Source organism: Dermacentor andersoni, chromosome 1 (genome assembly GCF_023375885.2).
Source record: "Dermacentor andersoni chromosome 1, qqDerAnde1_hic_scaffold, whole genome shotgun sequence".
Taxonomy (NCBI): Eukaryota; Metazoa; Arthropoda; class Arachnida; order Ixodida; family Ixodidae; genus Dermacentor; species Dermacentor andersoni.
The window spans coordinates 62,559,338-62,581,900 of NC_092814.1; the positions used below are offsets into that span (position 1 = coordinate 62,559,338).

General features: G+C 47.0%; 1 protein-coding gene across 5 annotated transcripts in view; it reads left to right on the top strand.

Moving 5' to 3' along the window:
* Positions 1 to 22,563, top strand: part of LOC126546183 (oxysterol-binding protein-related protein 6-like) — a 157,768-nt gene that overhangs the window by 122,549 nt on the left and 12,656 nt on the right. For all 5 annotated transcript variants that reach the window (XM_055061551.2, XM_050194324.3, XM_055061553.2 and 2 more), the window contains exons 19-21: positions 557 to 701; positions 14,043 to 14,169; positions 17,036 to 17,158. In XM_055061551.2, the coding sequence (XP_054917526.1) occupies positions 557 to 701; positions 14,043 to 14,169; positions 17,036 to 17,158 (395 nt within the window). The remainder of the gene's footprint in view (positions 1 to 556; positions 702 to 14,042; positions 14,170 to 17,035; positions 17,159 to 22,563) is intronic.

Genomic DNA, 22,563 nt, shown 5'->3' on the forward strand with positions numbered 1-22,563 from the left:
ACTGTCTTAGCATGTCCTTGCGTTGCAACGAACAAAATAGATGCTACAAAATGGTGTCAAAAGGTCTGTCTGGACTTTGAAACATCACTTTTGATGTCAAACATCACATGTTATTTAAACATCTGGTCACCACGGAGGGGCAAAATTTGCCTTTTTTTTTTTATACCTGTCTTATTTCTACAAGCACCCTTGGTATTTTTACTTTACAGGTGGTAGAATTTGCCTAAATTTGATTTTTGTGCTCACGAAAAAATTTCATTGCATTGAAACTGTGGTGCAAAACACTGTTAAATTTAGGGAAATAAATAGATGCATTTCAATGGAAATAAGAAATGGCAACGAAAAATGTTTGTTGCATCGCGAGCTTTGTTATATTGAGGTTTGTTATATCAAGGTTTGACTGTATTGTAATGATTTGGAATTCAGTGCTTTCCTTCATACTCATCCCTGAAGCTCAACTTCTGGTAGAGCTGTGTTGTGCGAGAATGTTTCCCCACACCCCCTTTTGTCAGCATCTGAAACATCTGATCTATTGCATAATTTTGACTTGTTGTAGGCCAGCTATTGGTCTGACAAGCGCCATGAAGTCTTTGGAACTGTGGTCAACAAGCAGGGAGATGTTATTTGCAACCTCTCAGGGCAGTGGACCGAAGCAATATACTGTGGTGTTGCCCCTGCAGCAAAGTGTGTCTGGAGGCCTGGTAAGGAGACTACATTATTAATAAAGACACAATGTAAGTTGTTATGTTGTGGTCACCTTATTTCACCATTTGAGGTGCAATTGCTGTTTGCTGCAATGTAGATTTAAACGTAGGCTTTCTTTTAAAGGGACACTGCAGGGGAAGTCACTACGGGTCTTGAGCAGGCACTGTGTACCATCACTGATGCCCTTGTGCACAGCAGTACTGATGGCCAAGCCACCCGTCGTGGTAGCCCTGCAGCTATGGTGTTGCGCTACTGAGCTCAAGGTCGCGGGTACGATCTCGGCCACAGCAACTGCATTCGGATGGGGGCGTAGTGCAAAAATGCTTGTGTGCCGTGCATTGGGCACACATTAAAGAACTCCAGGTGGTCAAACTTAATCCAGAGCCCCCCCACTATGATGTGTCTTATAATCAGATTGTGGTTTTGGCACGAGAAACACCAGAATATTAATGGTCAAGCGTCCAAGGTGTGAATGCCATGCCAGGAGATTGCCTGACTAGTCATAACTTTCCCCATGCTTGCCAATCACACCTCACAAAATTGAAGCTGAACCACAGAAGGACTGACTTATAGATTAGGAGACCCTTGTTGATGCGAAAGGGCATGTTGTTTCCACAAGTGGCAAGAGTTTGCTAAATGTTTCGTAAGCGAAGCTCACCACAGTCTAAGTTACATGTTTGAACTGTGACCAAACATCTTTCATATGTTTAACTCACAAGTTAACTCATAAGTGGTGATGTGAAGTGCTTCTGTGTGAGAAATATTGCTGGCGTGACAGAATAAAGTGCATAACAGTGCCAAGGTACTCCTGCAATTGCAGTTTTGAGGGCCTGTATCTTTACCACGCCTTCAGAAGAAACATACTAACATTGGCAGTGATCATTCATTGCGAAACATGTTTAAATGGCTAAAAAAGCTTGTTATTTACACTGTATAAGCTTTCTTTCAAACCCTCTACCAACTTGGGCATTTTCTGCTCTTGTACAAAGAAATGTTTCTTGCCACAGCTTCTTGTCTCGTACTTCTTGTTACAAAAGAACTATGGTTTCTCTTTATGAGGGTGAATAAGATGAAGAGCTTATAGCGTCCTCGATCACCTTGCCCCGGGGTTGCCCCGAAACCAGAATGGTGCGCTTTGCCCCGCCGTAGTGCCGCACTGCGGAGGGTCAACATCGAGGACAAAACTGCACCCTGTGCAGGGTGCTTGCATGCAGCGCTACTTTGCCCCTGGCGCGCAAAGCGTGCGCGAACACGCGCGCGCGCATATTTTATTGTTTGCAGATGCTGAGCATCTGCGGCAAGCGCTCGAACCTTGTCAAACTGCGTGCTCCGACATACCTGGTTGCAAGCAAATACCAATGGATTTTATAATTAATCCTGACGACCCGTTCAATGAACCTGTCCACTTTCGGCCGCTCTTCACCACACTGTTTCTGGACGAGGTCGAGCAGCATGTCGTCTTCGCTGTCAGACGAACTTGAAGAATGCTCATCGATTGCGGCAACTAGCAGCGCTTCCTTTCTCATTGTCGACAAATCCACTAGCTAACTCCGTCAACTCCGTTGCAACGTACCGCAGCTATCGAGCCAGAGCGTCCGCGGTTCTGCAGTCGGCAGTACGCGCGCACGTCGCGCGTCCCGCAGTGCTTGCTGGGATTGCACTCCGGCGCACCGCCGATTTTCTCGGTGCGAGACGGGGCAACGGAAAACCGCTCCAACAGGGTGCGCTTCCGGTGATCGAGGATGGTCAGTGCGCACCGGTGCGGTTGATCGAGGATGAAAGTGCGCACCAAGGCGCCCCGGTGCGCACCGGTGCGGGTGATCGAGGACGCTATTAGATATGCTCTAGTAACTGGAAACAGTGCATAAATTTTACGCGAGTTGGTAACAGTGTTAGGTTTCCGTTCATTGGTCGCACCAAAAAGTAGCACTAACAAAATGGAATGCCACATGTGGGTTCAACTGCAGCGTAGGGACAATGGCTTCACTGGTACCATGCGCCAGGAAGGAGCAGCATCTGAGCAGATATATCCTGTTGAAACTTATTGTCAAAAACACTACACTTTAATGCCGCTAATAAGGCCAGGGATTTTCGTCTTGCATAGATGGGCCATGTAACAGCATCATTGTCCAAATGTGTGTGTGGACTGGCACATTAACCTGTCAAAACTCCCTCTCCATTTCTTCAGCAGAAAAACAGTGCATATTAGCAGAAAGAATAAGGGCTAAACTTTTCGTTGATTTCATCGTATCTTCAAATGCTTAGGTCCTTCATGCACATAAGGAAGTTGACAGGCTGAGTGTTTTTATTTTGAAATATGTCATTCTTTCTTATCAGTGAGAGATTAGTAAATAGCTTGAGCCAGGTGTTGCCAGGAAATCTGTGACGTGACGCGGAGCTGGTGTGTGAATTTGAAAGTGACGTCATTTCCCATCTTTAATTTTCACGTCCTAAGCATTATACCAAGCCTCGAGTCACTAACTGACCTTTTGCTGTTCCAGAGGGGCAATCTGCCAATGTGACTTAACTTGTTAATCTTTTAGTGTGTTTTCTATAATGTTAGTTGTGCCAGCTGTAACAATTCTCTGCGAGGTTATCAAACTAGAACTAAATGGGGGAAAGAAAGAAAAGAATGCTTATTTTTGTGCAAATGAGAGCTGAACCTGAACCTACTGATTTTTTTTTTTTTCACTTTGGAGAAAAATCAAAAAGAAAGAACAACGGTTTTTGGTTTAATTAAGTTGACCACCTTCTCCGGAGCTTTTCATTCATGCATTGCCTGTACTTGTGGCATAACCATGCTACCTCATTTGTAGATACACACGAGCTTGCTGTCATTTTAGAAGTGGAAGCACTGTTAGTACAGTTTTCAATGTGTCCCATCCAGAGGTGGGCAGGTTAGTAGTACTTTTGAGCATTTGAAGACGACGACGAAGAAGCGATAAAAGACGACAGGGACAGACTGGTCACGTACCACGACATACTGACACACTACACGAAACAAAGAGAAGCATACCCACAACCCCACAAACAACTCGACAGGTCTCAAGAAACAGATTGTAGAAGATTGCAAACCAGAACGTTCCGAAACCCAGTACACTTAAACAGAATAAATTCAACACAATATCCAGACGCAAGCTGCAAGCTCTGCAAACACGAACACGCAGACATGGCACACATCTTGTGGAAGTGCACACAGATCAGTTCAGTATACGTAGAGGACAAGATAGAACCAGACCTTCTCGAGGAGCGATGGCTAAGCGCTCTGACTAGCTCAGAACTACACGACCAATTATGGGCTATCCAGCGGGCTCGGGCAGCGGTGGAAAGGCTATGCCTCACCGCACACAATGACCGGGTGGCCTGAGCCCGGGCTGGCAACCTCGCAGGTCCTTTTTCCATTAAAGTTTTTTCCGTCCGTCCGTTGGTGACCATCAGATAGCCCTCCTGTGGTAAGAGACTTACATGTTGAACCTCGACATAACGAAATTGTACGTGCAGAGAAAACTTTGTTAAATCGCAAATTTCATTCATTTGAGTCTCAGCAGTAAAAATAATTTCACAAATACCTAGAGCATTCCTGGTTGATAATATCGTACCAGTAATCACTTACAAATTGCAAGAAGGTCAGGCCATAATAGCGGGGTTATGAGTGCCAGTGCATGCGGTGCAGATTGCACCGAGAGCAATGCATTGGTGTGATTCATGGCACCCAAGATTGGTGTTTTGTGTAGCGCAGCGCCGTAAATTGTGGACGCCACAGCTGACCGCTCTTAGTGCCTGCAGCCATCATCAGATGGTGCCCTCAAATTAAAAAAACAAAAGTGCAAAAAGATACAGATATTCCCTAGGGTTGAGGATTGGTTGAGTTGGTATTGCATTCTAAAACTGGTACAGCGCAACAATTTGCGCTGTACCAGTTTTAGAATACAGGTATTCATTCTGAAGGAAAAAAGAAAGAAGTTTTGCCTGAAAGGCGAAGCATCGATTGTGTTGTAGCCAGGAAGGAAGAGCAAAACGGCCAGACTAGGAGTCACATACGCACACATTTAATGGTCTCTCAGACGTGTTCTATCTCTAGAAGAAGAGCACGCGCTGCCAGACCGCCGACCACGCGCAGTCTCGGGGAACTATGCCTCGCTGCTTTCACTAGATGGCAGCATATACAACATCTCCCCAACAGAGCAAGCGAAGTTCGCTGCAGCAGGCGGCTTCACGCACCTCCCACTTCTAGTATGCATGTGGAAAGTGTCTTGGCAACACGAACGAGCGTGTGCTACACCATCACTGATACAAACACTTTCTGCGTTGGTTTTAGCAGGGGAATAGCGAACTAGCTGGGTCCTGTTCCTGCGTACAGCACCAGTGTCAGTGTTAACCCAGTAGGACCGAGGCTCTTCGGCTGGGGCTTGTACTGTTGCTTTGCACTTGAGGTCTGTCAACCAGATGTCGTCTCCGTAGAATAGCTCCGGCAGGTCGCGGACGCTGTGACGTCTGTCGAAGTCTTTCCTTTGACGTTTCCGGTACTGTACCTCGAACTTCCGAAGGCTCTCTTGATCCGGCAGTTGGGGTGTCAGCTTGCTGGAACTAAGAGGAAGCTTGGTTCTTAGCCGACGACCCATCAGTAGTTCCGCAGGGCTATACCCATTCTTCAAAGGAGTCGACCTGTAAGCTAGAAGCGTCAAGTGAGGGTCTTTCGTCTTTGCCACGGAAGTCTTGATTATTTTTACCGCAGCCTCAGCAAGTCCATTGCTCTGAGGATAGTGAGGGCTAGAGGTAATGTGCTTGAAGGTGTAGTCCTGAGCAAGGAGTGAAAACTCAGTCGACGAAAACTGCAGGCCGTTGTCGGAAACCACTTCCTCAGGAATCCTGTGGCATGCAAAAAGTGACTTGCAGTGGTTGACTACAGCTGCTGACGTAAGCTTCTCGAGCCGAGCCAGTTCAGGGTATCTTGAATAATAATCTGCTGCTATCAACCACCACTGGCTCTTATAGTGAAACAAGTCCATTGCAATGCGTTGCTAGGGTCTTTCTGGAAATTCGGAACTTTTTAGTGGCATTTTCCTGTCACTTGTTGTTTCGACGCATTGCTGACATTGCTTCACCAAGGACGTGACATCAGCTCCTATAGTGGGCCACCAGACACAATCTCTGGCTCGAGCAAGTGTCTTTGTTATGCCGAAGTGTCCTTCATGTAAGAGTCGTAGGACTTCGTTTTGGCAAGAGGCCGGGACGACAACTCGAGCAGCGTAAAGGAGTAAATCGTTCTCCAGAGTGAGCTGGTGTCGATGCTTGTAGAAGGGTTTTAGGTCCACTGGTAAATCCTGCCTGGAAGGCCACTTTTTTTATTGCGAAAGCAATACTGCTCGCACTTTCGGCCCATCGGTGGTCGTGGCGCCTCCTTACACAGCTGCGCGTCACGTGACCGTGTGACGTCACGCCAGACCAAGAGACGGGGCCCCAGCTCGCGGCATCGATGGTGGAGGCGAAGCCTTGCGCACCGCTGCTGCGGCGCTACCGAGAGAGGGCGCTCGCTGGTGTGACGTCACGCCAGACCGAGAGACGGGGCCCCAGCTCGCGGCATCGATGGTGGAGGCAAAGCCTTGCGCGCTGCTGCTGCGGCGCTACCGAGAGAGGGCGCTCGCTGGTGTGACGTCACGCTAGGAGGATAAATGGGGCTACAACTCGGCTCCTCGCAGTGGTCAGCGCTGCCTTGCGCTATGTCGGATGATGTATAGCCATAAGTTTAACAAAGGGCAACCATGTCCACACCATCAGCCGAACCAAGGCGCAGCCAAGGGTATTGCTTTCGCAGTCTTCCAGGCTTAACCAAGCTAAGCCTTTAGCCAATTTTTTTTCTTGCTCCACTGGAAAAGTTGTGCACAAACAGGGTCTGTTTGTTGGGATGCCTTTAACCATTGAAGGCAGTGCTCCTTTATGGGAAAAGAGGTTTTTAAAGAGCATACGAAAGCTTCCATGTTTTCTTCGAGCTTGGTGTCTTCTAATTTTCGGAGAGGTGCTCTGGAAAGAGTGTCTGTGGCTAGAAGGCCTTTGCCTGGAGCGTATGCAATCTCGTACTGGCATCGCATCATTCTCATCTTTAGCCTCTGTAATCTGGGTGTCAGGTCGTCAAGGCTCTTCGATGTGAAGATGGGAACCAACGGCTTATGGTCCATCTCCAGCGTGAACAGTTTGCCGACAAGATAATCGCCGAATTTGTCACATGCCCAGACTAAAGCAAGAGCCTCTTTCTCGATTTGAGCGTAATGCTTCTCGGTCTGTGAGAGTAATCGTGAAGCATAAGCAATAACAGAAAACTTACCATTCGTTTGCTTCTGCCAGATTAATGCACCAAGTTCGAAGTACGATGCATCTGCAGTGACGATCGTTTCTCTCGATGGATCGTGCACTCCAAGGACAGGGCGAGACGAGAGCACCGACTTCCATTTGTTGAACGCCTGCTGTTGTGGAGCATCCCAAGAAAACTTTTGCTTCTTTGACAGCAAAAGATTAAGTGGTTGCAGGACTTCAGAGAGATTGGGAACAACTATAGTGAGGTATGTTGCCATTCCGAGAATTCTCTGCAGCTCGGTCCTGTTTCTTGGGCTCTCCATTTTCATAACGGCTTCAACTTTCTTTCCGTCGGGTCGTATTCCGTCTTGGTCTAGCCATTGTCCAAGGAACATGAGGTCCTGGACATTAAACAAGCATTTGGTTTCATTCAATGTCACTCCAGCCTTGACGAAGAGCTGCAGCACATTTCTGAGTGTCTCATTGTGCTCATGCTCATTCGAACTCCAGATAAGGATATCGTCCACGTGACAGACAACCCTACTGATGCCTTGCAAAATGCATGACATCAGTTTCTGGAAGTGTTCAGGAGCAGACGCAATTCCAAAAGGCAACCAGTTGAAATAGAAGCATCCAAAAGGTGAGGTGAACGTGGTGAGCTTTTTAGAACCTTCACAAAGTGGAATTTGCCAAAATCCAGAGTTAGCGTCCAGTTTGGAGAACACTTTAGCTCCATGAAGAAGTCCGAGATTGTGCTCCACGGAAAGGATAGGATGCCATTCTCTCAGAACGTGGTGGTTCAGTTCTGTGAAGTCCACGCGGATTCTCACATCTCCGAAGGGCTTTGGGACGCCTTCCATTGGTGCACACCACTCAGTTGGCTCGTCAACAGGTGATATGACGCCCAGTTTCTGCGTTCTTTGTAGTTCCAACTTAGTCCTTTCGTATAAATGAATTGGGATGCTCCTTGGAGAGCTGAGCGCAAAAGGTTTCTCTCCTGCTTGCAGCTGAATTCAGTGTTCCTTGTGCAGCTTGCCGAGTCCCTGGAACAACACTGGAAATTCTTCTTTCGGACTCACTTTCTCAGCAATGGCATTTACAAATGTCAACATCCGGAGTTCTTTGATTGCTCGCTTGCCTAGCAACGAAGTGCAGAATCATCTAAGACGTAGACATCCTGAGTAGCCGTACGGTCGCGGTAGATGAGCTCAAGTTGTGCTACTCCTGCGGCTAGAAGAAGCTTTCCGTCTGGACCATGTAGCTGGCGAGGAGGAGCTGAGAGATAAGGTCTGTCCTTGAGTGTCTGGAATACTTGCTTCAGGACGACTGTTTCGTCGGTGCCAGTGTCAATTTTGAAATCTACTGGCTGACCTTGAACCAAGAGTGTTGCCTCCCACGTTCCAGCATCCGACATCTTGATTACTCCGATGAATCGGGCTTCTAAATTGACTTGTTGCATTTCGACACAATCGAGGCGCCGCGACATGCATACGGAGGCCCTTTTTCCGGCAATGCCTGCCGACTTCCGAGCGTGCTGGGCACAGAGTACGAGGGCGACACTCTTGACCGCACCAACGGCATGGTTTCTGCATGCTGTTTGTACAGGAGGATGAAGATGGCTTGTTTGCCCCACGTGAATAGCTGCTGCTTTTGTCCTGTTTCGAAGTACTAGTAGAATGGGGACCGGACGTAACTTTGTTCACACATGGTACTTCTTGGTGGAGCTCGACTTGTTGCTGACGGACTCTCTTGATCTGGGGCGGTATTCTGTAAGAGTCCACCTAGTGGACTGTCCATTTTGGCCGCAGCTGATTGGCTAGGGCCGTTCATCTCCTCCTCGCTCGTATAGCTGCAGCCAATCAGCAGCGGCCGAAATGGACAGTCCACTAGGTGGACTCTTACAGAATACCCCCCCTGGCAGATGGACTCAAGAGCCTTCTGAAGAGTGAGGTCTGCATCGAGCTGTAGCTTGGCGGATAGCTGCTTATCTTTTATCCCAACTACGAGGCGGTCGCACACGAACTCTTCTCGAAGAGCGCCGAACTTGCAGTCTTTCGAAAGTGTGTGAAGCGCAGTAACGAAATCTTCGGCCAACTCACCGTCTTGTTGCACTCAGGTGTTGAATCTCGCTCGTTCGAAGATTACGTTGCGTCGCAGGATAAAATATTTGTTGAACTGCTCCACGACTCCGTCGAATTTCTTGGAGTTCTCATCAGAGAGAGCAAAAGTGGCGTAGGTTTCCTCGGCTCGCTCGCCCATGATGTAGAGTAGCACATCTACTTGATGCTTCTTGGACTTAACGCACAACCCTGAAGAGGTTCGGAAACGTTCAAATCTTTGTTTCCCCTTTGGCCACTCGTTCGGCGATGAAAAGTTGAAGGCATGCGGCGGTTGAATTACAAATGACGCCATGGCCTCTAACGTTAAGGGGTCGCGTCGCTTGAGTACCAAGATGTGCGTATAGGGAGCAGCTCACTGGTGTTTCGTTGCTGGTATCGTCTTTCGCATGGAGGAGGACTAGGAGCCGATGTGCACCGGTAGAACCTGTTCTTCTGACACCATGTTGTAGCCAGGAAAGAAGAGCAAGACGGCCAAACGAGGAGTCACATACGCACACGTTTAATGGTCTCTAAGACGTGTTTTATTTCTAAAAAAGAAGAAGAGCACGCGCTGCCATATCGCGAACCATGCGCATTCACGGGGAACTATGTCTCCCCACTTTCACTAGATGGCAGCATATACAACAGATTGTGATAGAAAATTAATAGACAACTATACGAAATAAGGTTAGTAGTTTTATCGGCCGTATAAACTTCTAAACATAGGCATACTAAACTAAATTAACAAGCATGGTGTCACGCGCGCACAAGCAAACATGAACACATCTTATTCGATGACTGTGGAAACGCTGTCCAAATGCTGCAGTGAGGAAACGCAGCAGCAGCGGCAAGTGAGTTTACCTTCGTGCTGCCGCTCGCATTAACGCGAAGCTGTGAAAACACAGCGCAGCAGGACTCTGTACCCATAGCTCGGGACCAGATTCTACTCCAGACCGACTGCAGTAGAAGGCGCCCCCCCCCCCCCCCTCCCTACTCTCCCCCCAAAGCCTTCTGCGTGATGGAAGGTGGCGCGCTTCTTCCCTGCTTTGTCCATTGCGTGCACGAGCTTTAGCCGTGATTGCTGGCTCACCCTCACATGCTTTCTATCACACATACAGCATATGGCGTGCGGCGACATTGTTATATGGTGTTATCGTCCTTGGACTTCATACGGAACCTCACGACAATGCCGATGGCATAAATGTGCCTGGGGTGTCCATATAATTGCTATCGCAATAAAAGAAAGAGGAATGTCTCAGTTTCACGAGAAGGTGGAGCGTTGATGGCTGTAGCAATGAGGCAACTGTACAAAGAAGGTTCGTAGTTTTATCGGTGTCATGTGTTCAGGCAAAGATCCCCCAATGACCAAGAACACTCGTTGTTGCAACACGAGCGAATGCTTCGCACCGTGTCTTGGAAACTTGAGATTACGCGACTTTGAATACTAGACGCACAGGAACAAAATGCGCATGAAGGCCCCAACCATCTCGGCTCGGCCTTTGCACTTGCTGCCTCCAAGATACGGCACGTGGCCTGCATATGGACAGCCATGCGCAGCTAAAGCAGGGGTAAAGGAGAGGAGACTTGTGCACTAGGGAGAGAGGGCAGATAGGCGTGCATATCTTGCTTCTCTCCCCCCTCTAACGCATGCTTGTTCACGTTACTGAGCAATCGCCCCTTCCCCACCTCCCTTGTGCTGAAGGAATCATCAGCTCTTGTGAGTCTCCAAGGGCTCTGACCTGCCATGCGCTCCGTGGCCTCTGCAAGTTAGACGACAAATGGTGCAGCGCTGTTTCCTGCATACTACGTCTTGGCGCATGCGCTTCTACGGCACTTTTGCTGCTCGAACTTTTCATGCACGGATGGCCAAATGCAAATAACTTTTTCCTCGGCTGAGATTTTTATAGTTTCTTCCTAGATTTACCAGCCATACAGGCGCTCCAAGTACATACTTGAAATGGCCGAAAACTTAGTTAAATCGAAACCGTTTCACGAAATTACTTGAATAATTCCAGAAAAAAAAATACATGGTTTTCAATGAAACTAAGATTGGGAAATAAAGATAGTTTGTTACATCACGAATTCTTTATATTGACGTTCGTTACATTGAGGTTTGACGGTAATTGCTGAAATGAAGAAGTGGTTCCTAGCTCTGTGGTCACTTTTGATCAAACTGGTATGTAAACTGAAGTAGGTGCAATAGAAATGACACATCGATTCTGACATATTGCTTCTAAGGTGTGTGTCCACAATCTGATGTTCTTTTGTAGCTACTTGTGACCATTAGAATAGCACACCTACATTTTTTTAAAATCTTTTTGTCCTCCTAAGGAGCACAGCCAAGTTTTTGTACAATATAAATTCAACCTGTTTTCCTGTAATTATGTTTTAGCTGTATGTTTAGTTTAATGAAATTTAAGCTGTTGTCTTGTCTACTCACCTGAATTGTAGCATGAAGCTACAGAGGAAATTCATATGGGTTCCTCAGAAAGAAAGTCTCGTAGTTGAAGACAAATTCGTCCTGGTCCGGGATTCAAACCTGAGACCAAGCCTTTTTGGGGCAGTCTCTCTACCATCTGAGCTAACCAGGAGGCTCAGATGATAGAGTGGTAGAGAGGGTGAATTATTTGACAATTCGAGACACTGGGACATTGAATACAGTCTAACTCACACCAGTTTTAACAATATATTGGTTATAACAATGAAAAGCTGCTGCACTATTAACTTTTGTATGTTTTCTATGGAGAAATAGCCTGCTTACTACAATGTCCCCATGCCGCATTATCGGTTATAATGATGAAGTCTGGCTGCTAAGTGTCCGTGCCGAAAGGTAATAGAATGCGAAATCCTTGAAAAAAAAAAAAAGAAAAGAAAAGAAAAAGTGAAATGCAAGCCGCTGTATGATCGCCCGCCACCCCAACTGCGGCTGCACGTTTCTCTCCCTGAGAGATGCATGCCAGCCTTGCACACCTCTCTGCCATCGCCTTTCCACCCCTCCAAACACGAATGGACCGCCCCAACTGCACTGACAATGCTGCCGGCGCTGCTTCCAGATTGCTCACTGGATTCTGCACAATTAACTAACGGATTAAGTTGCTTGTGCTTGCTTTTGTTCGTTGTGTCGAAGTTGTTCCTGGCCACGTAGTTTCTCAGCCTTGTTTGACTTGCCACCAGAATGGAACATGGCTGATCTGCGCATTGATCATCGGCAATGCATGATGTTGCCAGTGAAAAGAAAGCACACTGCTGTAGACTTGTAAACGAAGTGCCTCTAACCGATGAGACGATCGTCGTGAACGTGCTTGCATCGGATGGCGACAGAGACGGCCATAATGGCAGCACTGACGCGGTAGGGCAGGCTGCCTCAACATTGTCTCTATGGGAGGTCCTGTAGATGATTCAGTCCCTCATGGGCTTGTTTTTGCAAGGAACCTTGCGCTTCACTATGTGGAGTATCTGGACGCCTTGGAGAAGGATGTCGGCAAGCTTCGCATAAAGCAAGCAAGGCTGACAGACATGCAGTTTTCTCGTGCAAGTCAGTGAGAAGTACGTGGCAAGATGCTTGTGGCTATCTGGTCCAAGAATTTCTTCTGGATTTTTCCAGCTGAGATGCTGCTGCGGCAACCTTACCGCATTTTTTAAAAGGCGCCTTTTGGGGCCACCGAAGCGATGCCTCAGCGGAGTTCGTATGTCATTTGCCGCCCGTGACCCCTGTTTGCAGTTATTATAGCAGTGCCATTCTTGAACGCCAACAGCCACGGCTTGTTAACAACATGCGATCGCAGCACACATGAAGCAGAGTTAAACGAGTCAACACAATCAGAAGCCAGATGGTGGAAGGTGGTGGGGAGGAGAACTGGCCTCCCCGCCATTATAGTTTTCTTGGCATAGCTATGCCATCCCCCATTTTGATTTCTCTTTTCATGTAACCGGGTTATAACAATGGAATTTTCGTGGTACTTGAGTATCGTTATAAGTGGGTTCGACTGTATGGCAAATCAGTTCTGCATAAGCCTGCCAGGCGGAGAAAAGTATATGAAAGGGAAACTTTCTGACGAAACCTGCATGGGTTTCCTTTGTAGCTTCAGCCTACAATTAGGGTGAATGACAATTTTTCCCTTTCATGAACTTTCCCTCGCTTTGTGGGCTTCCGCATAACTGATTTGCCATATCCTTAGGTTATACAAATTAACATAAACCGGTTCAAACTGGCTTGTACAATTATTTGTTCGCTCCAGAGCTAACTGGAACTGAACCGTTTGGCTGAACCGGAACAACAACTGGAACGCAAAACTGTTTCAGTTCGACGCTGTCTTCTCTGCATAGAACTCAAGAGTTGGAGTGACTCTCCTTCAGCATTGCTCACAGCTTCGAAAGTCCCTGAAGTGGCACTTCTAAAGCAATATTTAAGGAAAGTTTTCCTCGTGAATTATTCATAACGATTCTGTTATATCTAAGCATCAATTGTCGTTTGAAGCAATGTAATTTTGCTCTATACTATAAAATACCTATACTATAAAATACCATAGGCTATATGGTGTGATGCGAACCTGAGTCCTGCATTGTGGTGGGGCCCTTTACAACAAACATACTGTAAAATACCCTGTGTCGACTTGCATAGCCAGTTTCCATAGAGTTTATCATGACCATTGAAACTGCCATTCCGCTCACAATGTCACTGCACTGACAGTGATGTCATTAGGAGTGAACAAGGATTTTGACACTGCTTCCAAAGGGCATGAATAAGTTCTTGTTTGACTCTTTTGACTCCTTGTGAAACACTGTAGCTCTTCTGGGCAAATATATATATATATTTATATCTCTTCTGGGCAATTACAAAGTGCATTGCACAAGATGCCTGCTCACTCAAGATGTTTAAACATGTTAAACAAAGACATTGTGATGATTGCAGTCAAAAGATATCTTGTTTTTTTGTTGCCAACCAAGGAGCGATGCCCGAGGACTATGAGATGTACTATGGTTTCACACGGTTTGCCATTGAACTCAATGAACTTGACCCACAAGTGGCTAAACTGTTGCCTCCAACTGACTCAAGGTTCCGCCCAGACCAAAGGTATTGTGTCTACTTGTACAGCTCTGTCATTTCTTTCTGTGTTAGCCATTTCCTTAACCATTTGGGGGCCTGGTGTTTTTTTGATGTGCAACAAATTCAACTTCTGTCCACATAACGCATTAGCGGGCATTAAATTCAAATGATATTTATTAGAGATATTTTGCAAACCATTTTACAAATATTTTAATCTGAAGGTTCATGCAAAGGTTAGGACTTGTGCTAGTTTGATTTTTATTAGGATAATTGTTTAGCAAGCAACATGGCCTCTTTGTCGCTGTCATAGTCCCTTGAAGACACCTCATAATCAACGCCGAAGTTGTCTGAATTAGGGTTATTAAAAATTTATTGAATTTCTACATTATTCTGAAAGCACTTTGGCTTTTTCCACCAGTCTGCCATGTCGGAAAACAAACACTAGCAGCACCTACAGTCTATAAGCTTTGTTGCACCATCTGTCATACAAAACAAAGCCTACCATAAAATGTTTGTTTAACCAACTAATGAATAGATGATGAAACCAGTCTATGGATGTTTAACGTTTACAAATTATCGTGGGCATGGTCAGAGCTTTGCATCGGTGGCCAAGTGAGTGTACTTGGTCATGCCACTTAAAGGGACACTAAAGCCAAACGTTAAATCAATTCAGATGGATAAAGTATTAATTGAAAGCTTTGTTGTCGTTAATTGCACGATACTAGGTCGATATTTAAAAGAGAGAATAAAGCGCAAAGTTTCATTTTTTTTAATTTCATGCCAAAATCTCAGTGCTGGTATGTCAGTGTGACATCATGGATTTCAAAGTATTTTTCCGTATTTGAGCCACGCTGGCTTAGTGAAAGTTTGCAAGACTTGCCGTGTTCAGTCTTTGGCTCCTTTAGAATGTCATCAATACTTACAGCTAAAGAATTAACTGCTGGGCCCCATCAGACACTGTCAAAATCCATGACGTCACGGTGAGCTGGTTCGGGAACTTCATGGTGGTGTCGCCACCCGTCTTTAGTGTATTTAGTTTTTTCTGGCTTACCAAGTGTCTTCTCGCGGCAAGAGTGGTGTTTTTGGTATTCTGGAAGAGTAGTTTACTGATACAGAAAAAAAACCATTTGTCTCTTTAGTGTACCTTTAAAGGGGTTGGGACACCAAATTTTGAGGCTATAGAAAGCATGTTGTAGGCTGCTTCCATATGCAAGGACACCCAGAACGAGGTATTGGACGCTGTGCCTTTCATTAAACTCATGTTTAAAGTCATTAAAAACTCCTTCTCGTAGTCGAGACCCATCGCTAGCGCGGCAGTTACTACGTCACAGAGGAGGAACAAAAATATTGACGTCATAGCAGACTAGCACAAAAACGTGACGTATGATGAGTAGCGATGAAATGCCGATTACGGAGCCTGCTGAGCCGAGCGACCGAGCATAGCCTCCACTATGACCGAGCGTAGAAATCCTTTCTTAATGCAAAGAAGGGGTAAGGCGTGCAGGCACGGACACAAGAGGAGAGAAGTGGACAACGCGAACGCGCCACGGCGGCCCGCGAACGGCAAACTGCGTGGGGCGAGTTGCCATGCGGACGGACCTTTACACGTTTGAGTGTAACACTAGCCGGCCGACTCCGAAAGGGACCAGGATATGCGGCGTTCGTGTTGCCCGCTTCTCTCCTCGCATAGTTCGGCAGCTCGGAGCGGTCTCTCGTTCGCTTGGCCTTTCTCAATCTGAGGGCCCGTCCACGTTACCGGCACGGAAACTCGCCGCACGCCGTTTGCCGTTCGCGGGCCCCCGTGCGACGGCGGTTTTGCTCGCGAACGGCGAGATTTCCTTGCCGTAGAGAGGACGGGCCCGGGACCCATTTGTGCGGCGGCCGTACGGCGAAGCGGCCAATCAGCGACCGAGGAGTGGTCACTCTGGCACCGACGGCAGCTTCACCACCTCTGATCGTTCGGCGCCGCCGATATCGTCGCTAGGCCTTTTCCGGTTCACTTCAACGCTAAAGCTTATGACGCTTCGGAATGAATCACCGACTCTCACAACCCGCAATATTTTCTTACCGTTGTTGTCGCTTTTCGCAATAATTATAATAATCGCGACATGCACTTCGAATCGCCAGTTGTTGACCTCTGCTGGCAGAGCACGCGTGTGCGCGAGCAGACGACGCAGCATAGTTTTACGTCACTATTTTTTGTGGCCCACGTGACCAAGCCATGTTGCGTTTCCTCCTCTGTGACGTCATAGCATCCCCCGGAGCCCAGAAACCGAAACCGAAATCGCTCGGTATAGTAATGCTATTATTAAATTATTTATCGGATATATATGAATCCCGCTGTGTGTATCGTGCTCCCTGAAGCATGACGCAACGTTTGAATCATCAAACGAATGAACGAAAATTTTGATGTCTCCACCCCTTAAAGGGGTAAATGAGAGAAACACATTTGAATGCTGTAAGCAACTTAATTTTCACAAGTTTCTGTGATGGGTCTACAGTTTGTTGTTGGTCTTGGGGACGATTCACCCTTCAATATGGTCATAGTTTACATTCAGTCTTTCCACTTAACAAAATGCAGTGCTCATTAATTATTCCCAAATTTCAGATTGTGCCAAGGACTTCATCGTAATTGGACTGTGTTGCCTTGTGAATATAAACTCATTTATGGTGCTATACATTTCATTAGTTCCCTCTGAAGCTTTTCCTATTTAAGATAATACCCTAAGTACTGAAACATTTCAGCATTAGAAAAGCATACTTCACATTGTGATGGACACAGGTTTTGTTAATTATTCTTTATTTGATAGTTCCGTGTTTAAGAAAAAGCTCCAGAAATATTGCATAACCATAACTACATCTTGCACTTAGTGATGCCATGATATGATTTCAGGCTGCTAGAGGTGGGCAACATTGCTGCAGCTGAAGCAGTCAAGTCTCAACTGGAGCAGAGTCAGAGGGAACGACGAAAGCAAAGGGAAGAACAGGGCATTGAGTATCAGCCAATGTGGTTCAGGTAGGTTCATCTGTCAGACAGAAAGCTTCCTTACAGCTACCTTAGTTAGGCTCTTAATAAGGAAGTTCACTTTCCTTTAATAACCTCATAATAGGGCAGTAGCACAGACATGTATATTGACATGTGTACTTATTTATGCTTTTCTCGGGGACTGCATTCACCCTCTAACAACTTAAGGTTATCACTCACCGCAAGACACACCTGGATGGTTTGGAATGTACTCAAAGGTTATCATTGAGTCTCTCATGTCTGTTGACACCGAACCTTACGTAATCTTAATGTGTGCATGACGCGAATGGTGTAATACCTTCCAGTAGGCACGTCGGCACCATTGATTACGCTGGACCCTCTGATGAGTCATGTATAAATGCTGATGCACTTGACCCGCAGATCAGATTTTCACCAATCGCCGACTGTGCTCACTGCTATCGTTTTGCTTGACTGTTACCTGTTTTTCTGGGCATAGGTCCGCCCACTAAAAAGTTAGTTTCGTAGTTCACAGTTTTGCTACTGTGTTCATCATCACTACAATGTGACAATACAGTGGACTCTCGTTACAACGGACCCTGATAATCCGGCAAAAAACGTCCATTTTATCTGAAGTCTGTCATATGCGAAACGTCTCACTTCCTAAACTTTCGTCGCGATAAAAGAGTGAGTGACAAACTTCGAAAGTAAAAAAACAAGCAAACAAAAGTCGCAGTTTCGCCCGAAAGGCGAAGCATCGATTGCAATAGCAAATTAAGCAAGATAAGCACGGCAGCAGCAGCGAGCGAATTGACCTTCGTGCTGTTTCTTGCTTCAAGGCGAACTAAACATCGAAAGCACAGCACATATGAAGCTACCAGCATTGGGTGCACTTCGTCCACATTACAGATCGAGTTGAAGATGAGGCCCGCATGGGCACACACTTTGTTCACATCACAGATCACTTTCAAGATATGGCACCCGCGCGGGCAAGCACTTTGTCCTCATCGCAGATCGCTTTCAAGGTATACGGCGGCGGCGCCATAAGCAGCAGCCGCCGGAGTTGGACACCCTCTCTCCCCCCCTCCCCCTCCCATGGCTCGCGTGCGAATGAAGACTGCACGTTTCCACCCTGCCTTCCTACCTCGCGCGCGCGATATTGAGCTGCGATCATTGGCTGACCCTCGCAACTCAGTTGTCAGCGCGTGTCGACACTGCAAAAGTATGTCTTATATGCCCGAGTTTAAAAAAAATTGCCACAGATTTAGTTCGCTGTAGTTGATAGTTCGTTGTAGTGCCGTCCGTGAAAAGTGAGCTTCGTTGCATTAATAAAGTAGGTAGAACAAACTAAGGCTGAAATATGGTCCGTTATATCAAAGTCTGTTGTACACGGGTCCATTGTAAAGAGCGTAGACTGTATTATTGTACAACTGGATATTACTAAACAACGAAAATTCGTTGTTTAGTATTTTAGGCTTTGTTGGATTTTCTTTTCTTCCTTTTTCTCCCCGTTTGTTAAGCTTTTTGCAATTACTGGAGCATTTTGTTTTCTCACCATGTGCTGCTGAACTTGTGCATCTGGTCCTCGGTATTACAGGAATTTATTGTTGTGTCTATTGTGGTGTTACATGTAATATTTTTGTGTTGCACCTTAATCCTATGTTGTTACTAAAACCTTTGTACTGCTACCGTCATGCCATATGCGGCCGCCCAGGGTCGATTTTTTTTATTGCAGATTTAAATTCGTCAGAGAGACCTATTGCCAATAAAAATTACCGTAATTTTTCTAGGATGACAGTAAAGTGAGAAAAAAAAAGAAATTTGCATTGGTATATATGTACTGTTTATTCATGAATAACAATAAATATAGGAAATAAACTTATAAGAATTAAAAAATTGACGTAATGTTATACAAATAGTTCAGAGGCTTAGAAAAATGCGGACGTGGGAATATTTTGCAAGTCTCAAATGTTCCTGCTCTTACACTAATATTTACGTCCATAGCATAATCGAACTGCATAGGTGAGCGCACTCAAGAAAACTGTGATTTTGTGCTCGTCAAAAAAGCAAAACTTGTGACAAACTTCCACTAATCTTCATCTTATCGCCAACCAAAGGCGATTAGTTTTCGCGATTGTCCAAAAAAGGAAATGCATGCACGGTGGTATCCTTCATATGCGCACCCCTGTGAGCAGTAAGCTAGCGAGTAACAGGCGGTGGCCATTTGAGCAGTTAGTAAAGAGATAACCATCAGTTTTCTGAGCTCAAGAAGCCCAAACCACCTGCAGAACAAAACCCAAGCTAACCGCCGTGTGCCCGCGCGTGCGCCAATGTGCGAGTGGTAGTAGATGATGATGAAGCAACATTTACTGGGCCCGAAATAAATTGGTGGTGCACGCAGGCACCAGATGGGGTGGTCCCCTAGTTACGGGACCCATATGTTTCCAGCAGCTCCTGGCCCCTGTCCGTCAGTGCGAGCTGAATCGGTAGGGCGGGGCTGGATAACAAGGTTCCATCGCTCAAGGGGTTGGGGATTGGGGGTGTTGGTGGGAAGGGGAGGAGGGAGGGTCTTGAGTTCTGTGCACACTCCCAAGACGTGCGGCAGGGTGCCCTTTTCTCTTCTGCAAAAAGGACAGAGCATATCATATTCCGCAGGGTACATGCGGTTCATCAGTACGAGACGCGCAAGCGATCCTGCCTGCGCTTGACGCAGGATCGTCTGTTGTTGCCTGGTGAGTTCGGGGTGCGGTTCTGACAGTCTGCACCTTTCCTCTCGGTACATCCGGGTAATGTCCCAAAAGCTGGTAACCGGGTGCGGTAGCTCTTCCGGCTCGTGGTCGGCCCGGATTGACATTTCTCGGGCATGGTAGTCGGCGATAGTGTTGCCTGCTACCTGCGAGTGAGCTGGGACCCACACGAGCTCTATGGTTCTTCCCGGAGGCTTCTGCGTGGGTAGAATGGCTCGGGTCGCGGAGGAGATTACCCCCCTGCGGAAGCTTCTGTAGGCTGTCTTTGAGTTGGTGACTACGGTGTCCACGCTCGGCTGTGCGAGTGCGAGGGCCACGGCCGCTTCTTCGGCAACTGCGGGGTCTGTTGTCTTCAGGGACCCGCTGACGATGAGCCTGTCTTTTGATGTAACCACCACCACTGCACGGTCACTGTGTTTTCGGAGCGAGGCGTCCGCATAGAGGACCCTGGGGTTTTCATCCAGCTTCCGGGCTAGGGCTTCGGCTCGCGCGGTGCGCCTCTCGTCGTCCTTGCCCGGCGTCATGTTCCGGGGAAGGGGTTTTGTCAGAATTATCGTTTTCCAGTCTTCCGGAAGGGCCGTCTTGATGGGTACTGGCTCGATCTGCCATCCTATCTTGCGTAGGACGGCTCGTCCGTGTTCCGTGTGACTGAGCCGGATTCTCTGATTAGAGAGGTGGGCTTCGATGAGCTCCTCCACCGTGTTGTGGGTCTAGCAGTTTTTGCGTGGACGAGTATATGGGCATGCCCAGTGCTTGTTTCATTGCCTTACGAAGCATCGTGTTTAGGGTGTCCCTATTCGCCTTTGTCAGCTGCAGATACGGGGCGGAGTAGGTAACTTGCGACACGACGAACGCGCGTACCAGGCTCATGGCATCGTCCTCTTTAAGGCCTCGGTTTCCGTTCGATACCCTCCGAATCATACCAAGTATCTGTTCGGTTGTAGTCTTGATCTTTGTGATGGCGGCCTGTGCCTTTTCGTCGCTCTGAAGTAGTAGGCTGAGAATCCTAATCTGCTGTGTTGGCTTGATGGTCGTTCCGGCGATCGTGATAATCACATTTGGTGGCAGCTCCTTCTTAGATTTTCCCAGTTGGATCATGAGCAGGTCTGATTTCTGAGGAGCGCAGCTCAGTCTGCACGACTTTGCGTACTCGTGCACGGTCGTTGCCGCCCGCTGCAAGACTTCCTCTATCCAGGCATCGGATCCGGCTTGGGCCGTCCACACCGTAATATCGTCGGCGTAGCACGCGTGGTCCACACCTTCGATTTGCTTGAGTAGATCGGGCAGGGGCAGCAGGGCCAGATTGAAGAGCGGTAGTAGACGTGCCCATAGAGTTTCATGTTACTCTACGTGCCGGAGCAAACAAACCATGCAATGAAAACCGAGAGAGAGGCGTGAGAAAAATATCCCCTGTATTCCCGCATAGTGGCAGCACATGCCAGGCAAAAAAATGCTAGGAAATTGGCGCACTTTTGAACCATACAGACGGTGCCGTAAATATATGGCATCAACCATTTTGGACTTGTTCGCGGCACTGTATATTTACGTCATTGACCCTGAAAGGGTTAAGTAACTTTCAAGCCATTTCTGAGGCTTTTCTCCTTAGCTTCCTGCATTTTTTTATTATGGAAAATAAATAAATGAAATGAAGTGAAAGAAATGACTTCTCATACCACATGAAACAGATTTATGACAGTCTGTTTGAATAATTCATACACCTGTTCAACACAGACAGGGACTTAACAGGTCTTCAAAGAGCCAATTTGGAGCAGCCACGTGGTCATGTAATGCCCTATGTATCATATGTTTATATATACCGGGTGCACAAGGTATTTGAGAACACTATTCCTTATTACCATAGGCACCAGCAGGCTCATCATATCTATCTAGGCGTGCGGATTCTTGTTGGTTGACCCCTTATCATTCATACTGCGCAGTTTGTTCAAAGATGGAAGCGTGCAGGTTGACGCAGGAAATGAAACGCCATGAAGTCCTCATCGTCCTGGCCGCACACCACAGCGACATTGAAATCGCCATCTTTCTGAACGTAGCAAGTGAACGTAGCAAGGCGCGGACAGAACTGATGTTTTCTAGTGGTAATGTGGCATCTGTGGCTGCAGTCAGTGGTCAGACGTCGTAAGAACCCCTGATTTTCTCCAGCGGCTGCAAGTCATCATGAATGTGGGCCATTGCAAAGGAGCTCCAAGTCGCAGAGTCTATGGTCGGGCTCGCTGTGCACAGGGACTTGAAGTACCATTCCTATGTCATGAGGAGGGGGCAATTCATGTCTGATAAAACTCGGGAGAATCGTCTGCTCCGGTCCAAGCGCTTGCTAAGCAAGCTGAAGAGACCTGAGGAGCCTGGAATGCTCTGGCTTTTTTTTTCAGATGAAATGACCAAGACCAAAAAGTTAACCACCGTAACGACAGGTGGCTTTGCGCAACCGCTGATGAGGTGCCTACAGTGATACACACAAAGTTTCCGTCGTCTGTGATGGTGTTAGCCGTCATCAGCAACGACGGTGATGTCATACCGCCACTCTTTTTTGCACAAGGGCTCATTGCACAAGTGTTAATGCTGCCGCGTATGCGGAGGTGCTTTCCACACTGTAAAGCTCTGGATAGAGTCTTTTTCAAAAGGAAGACCTTATGTCTTTCACCAAGATTCGGCTCCCGCTCACACCACCTGCGT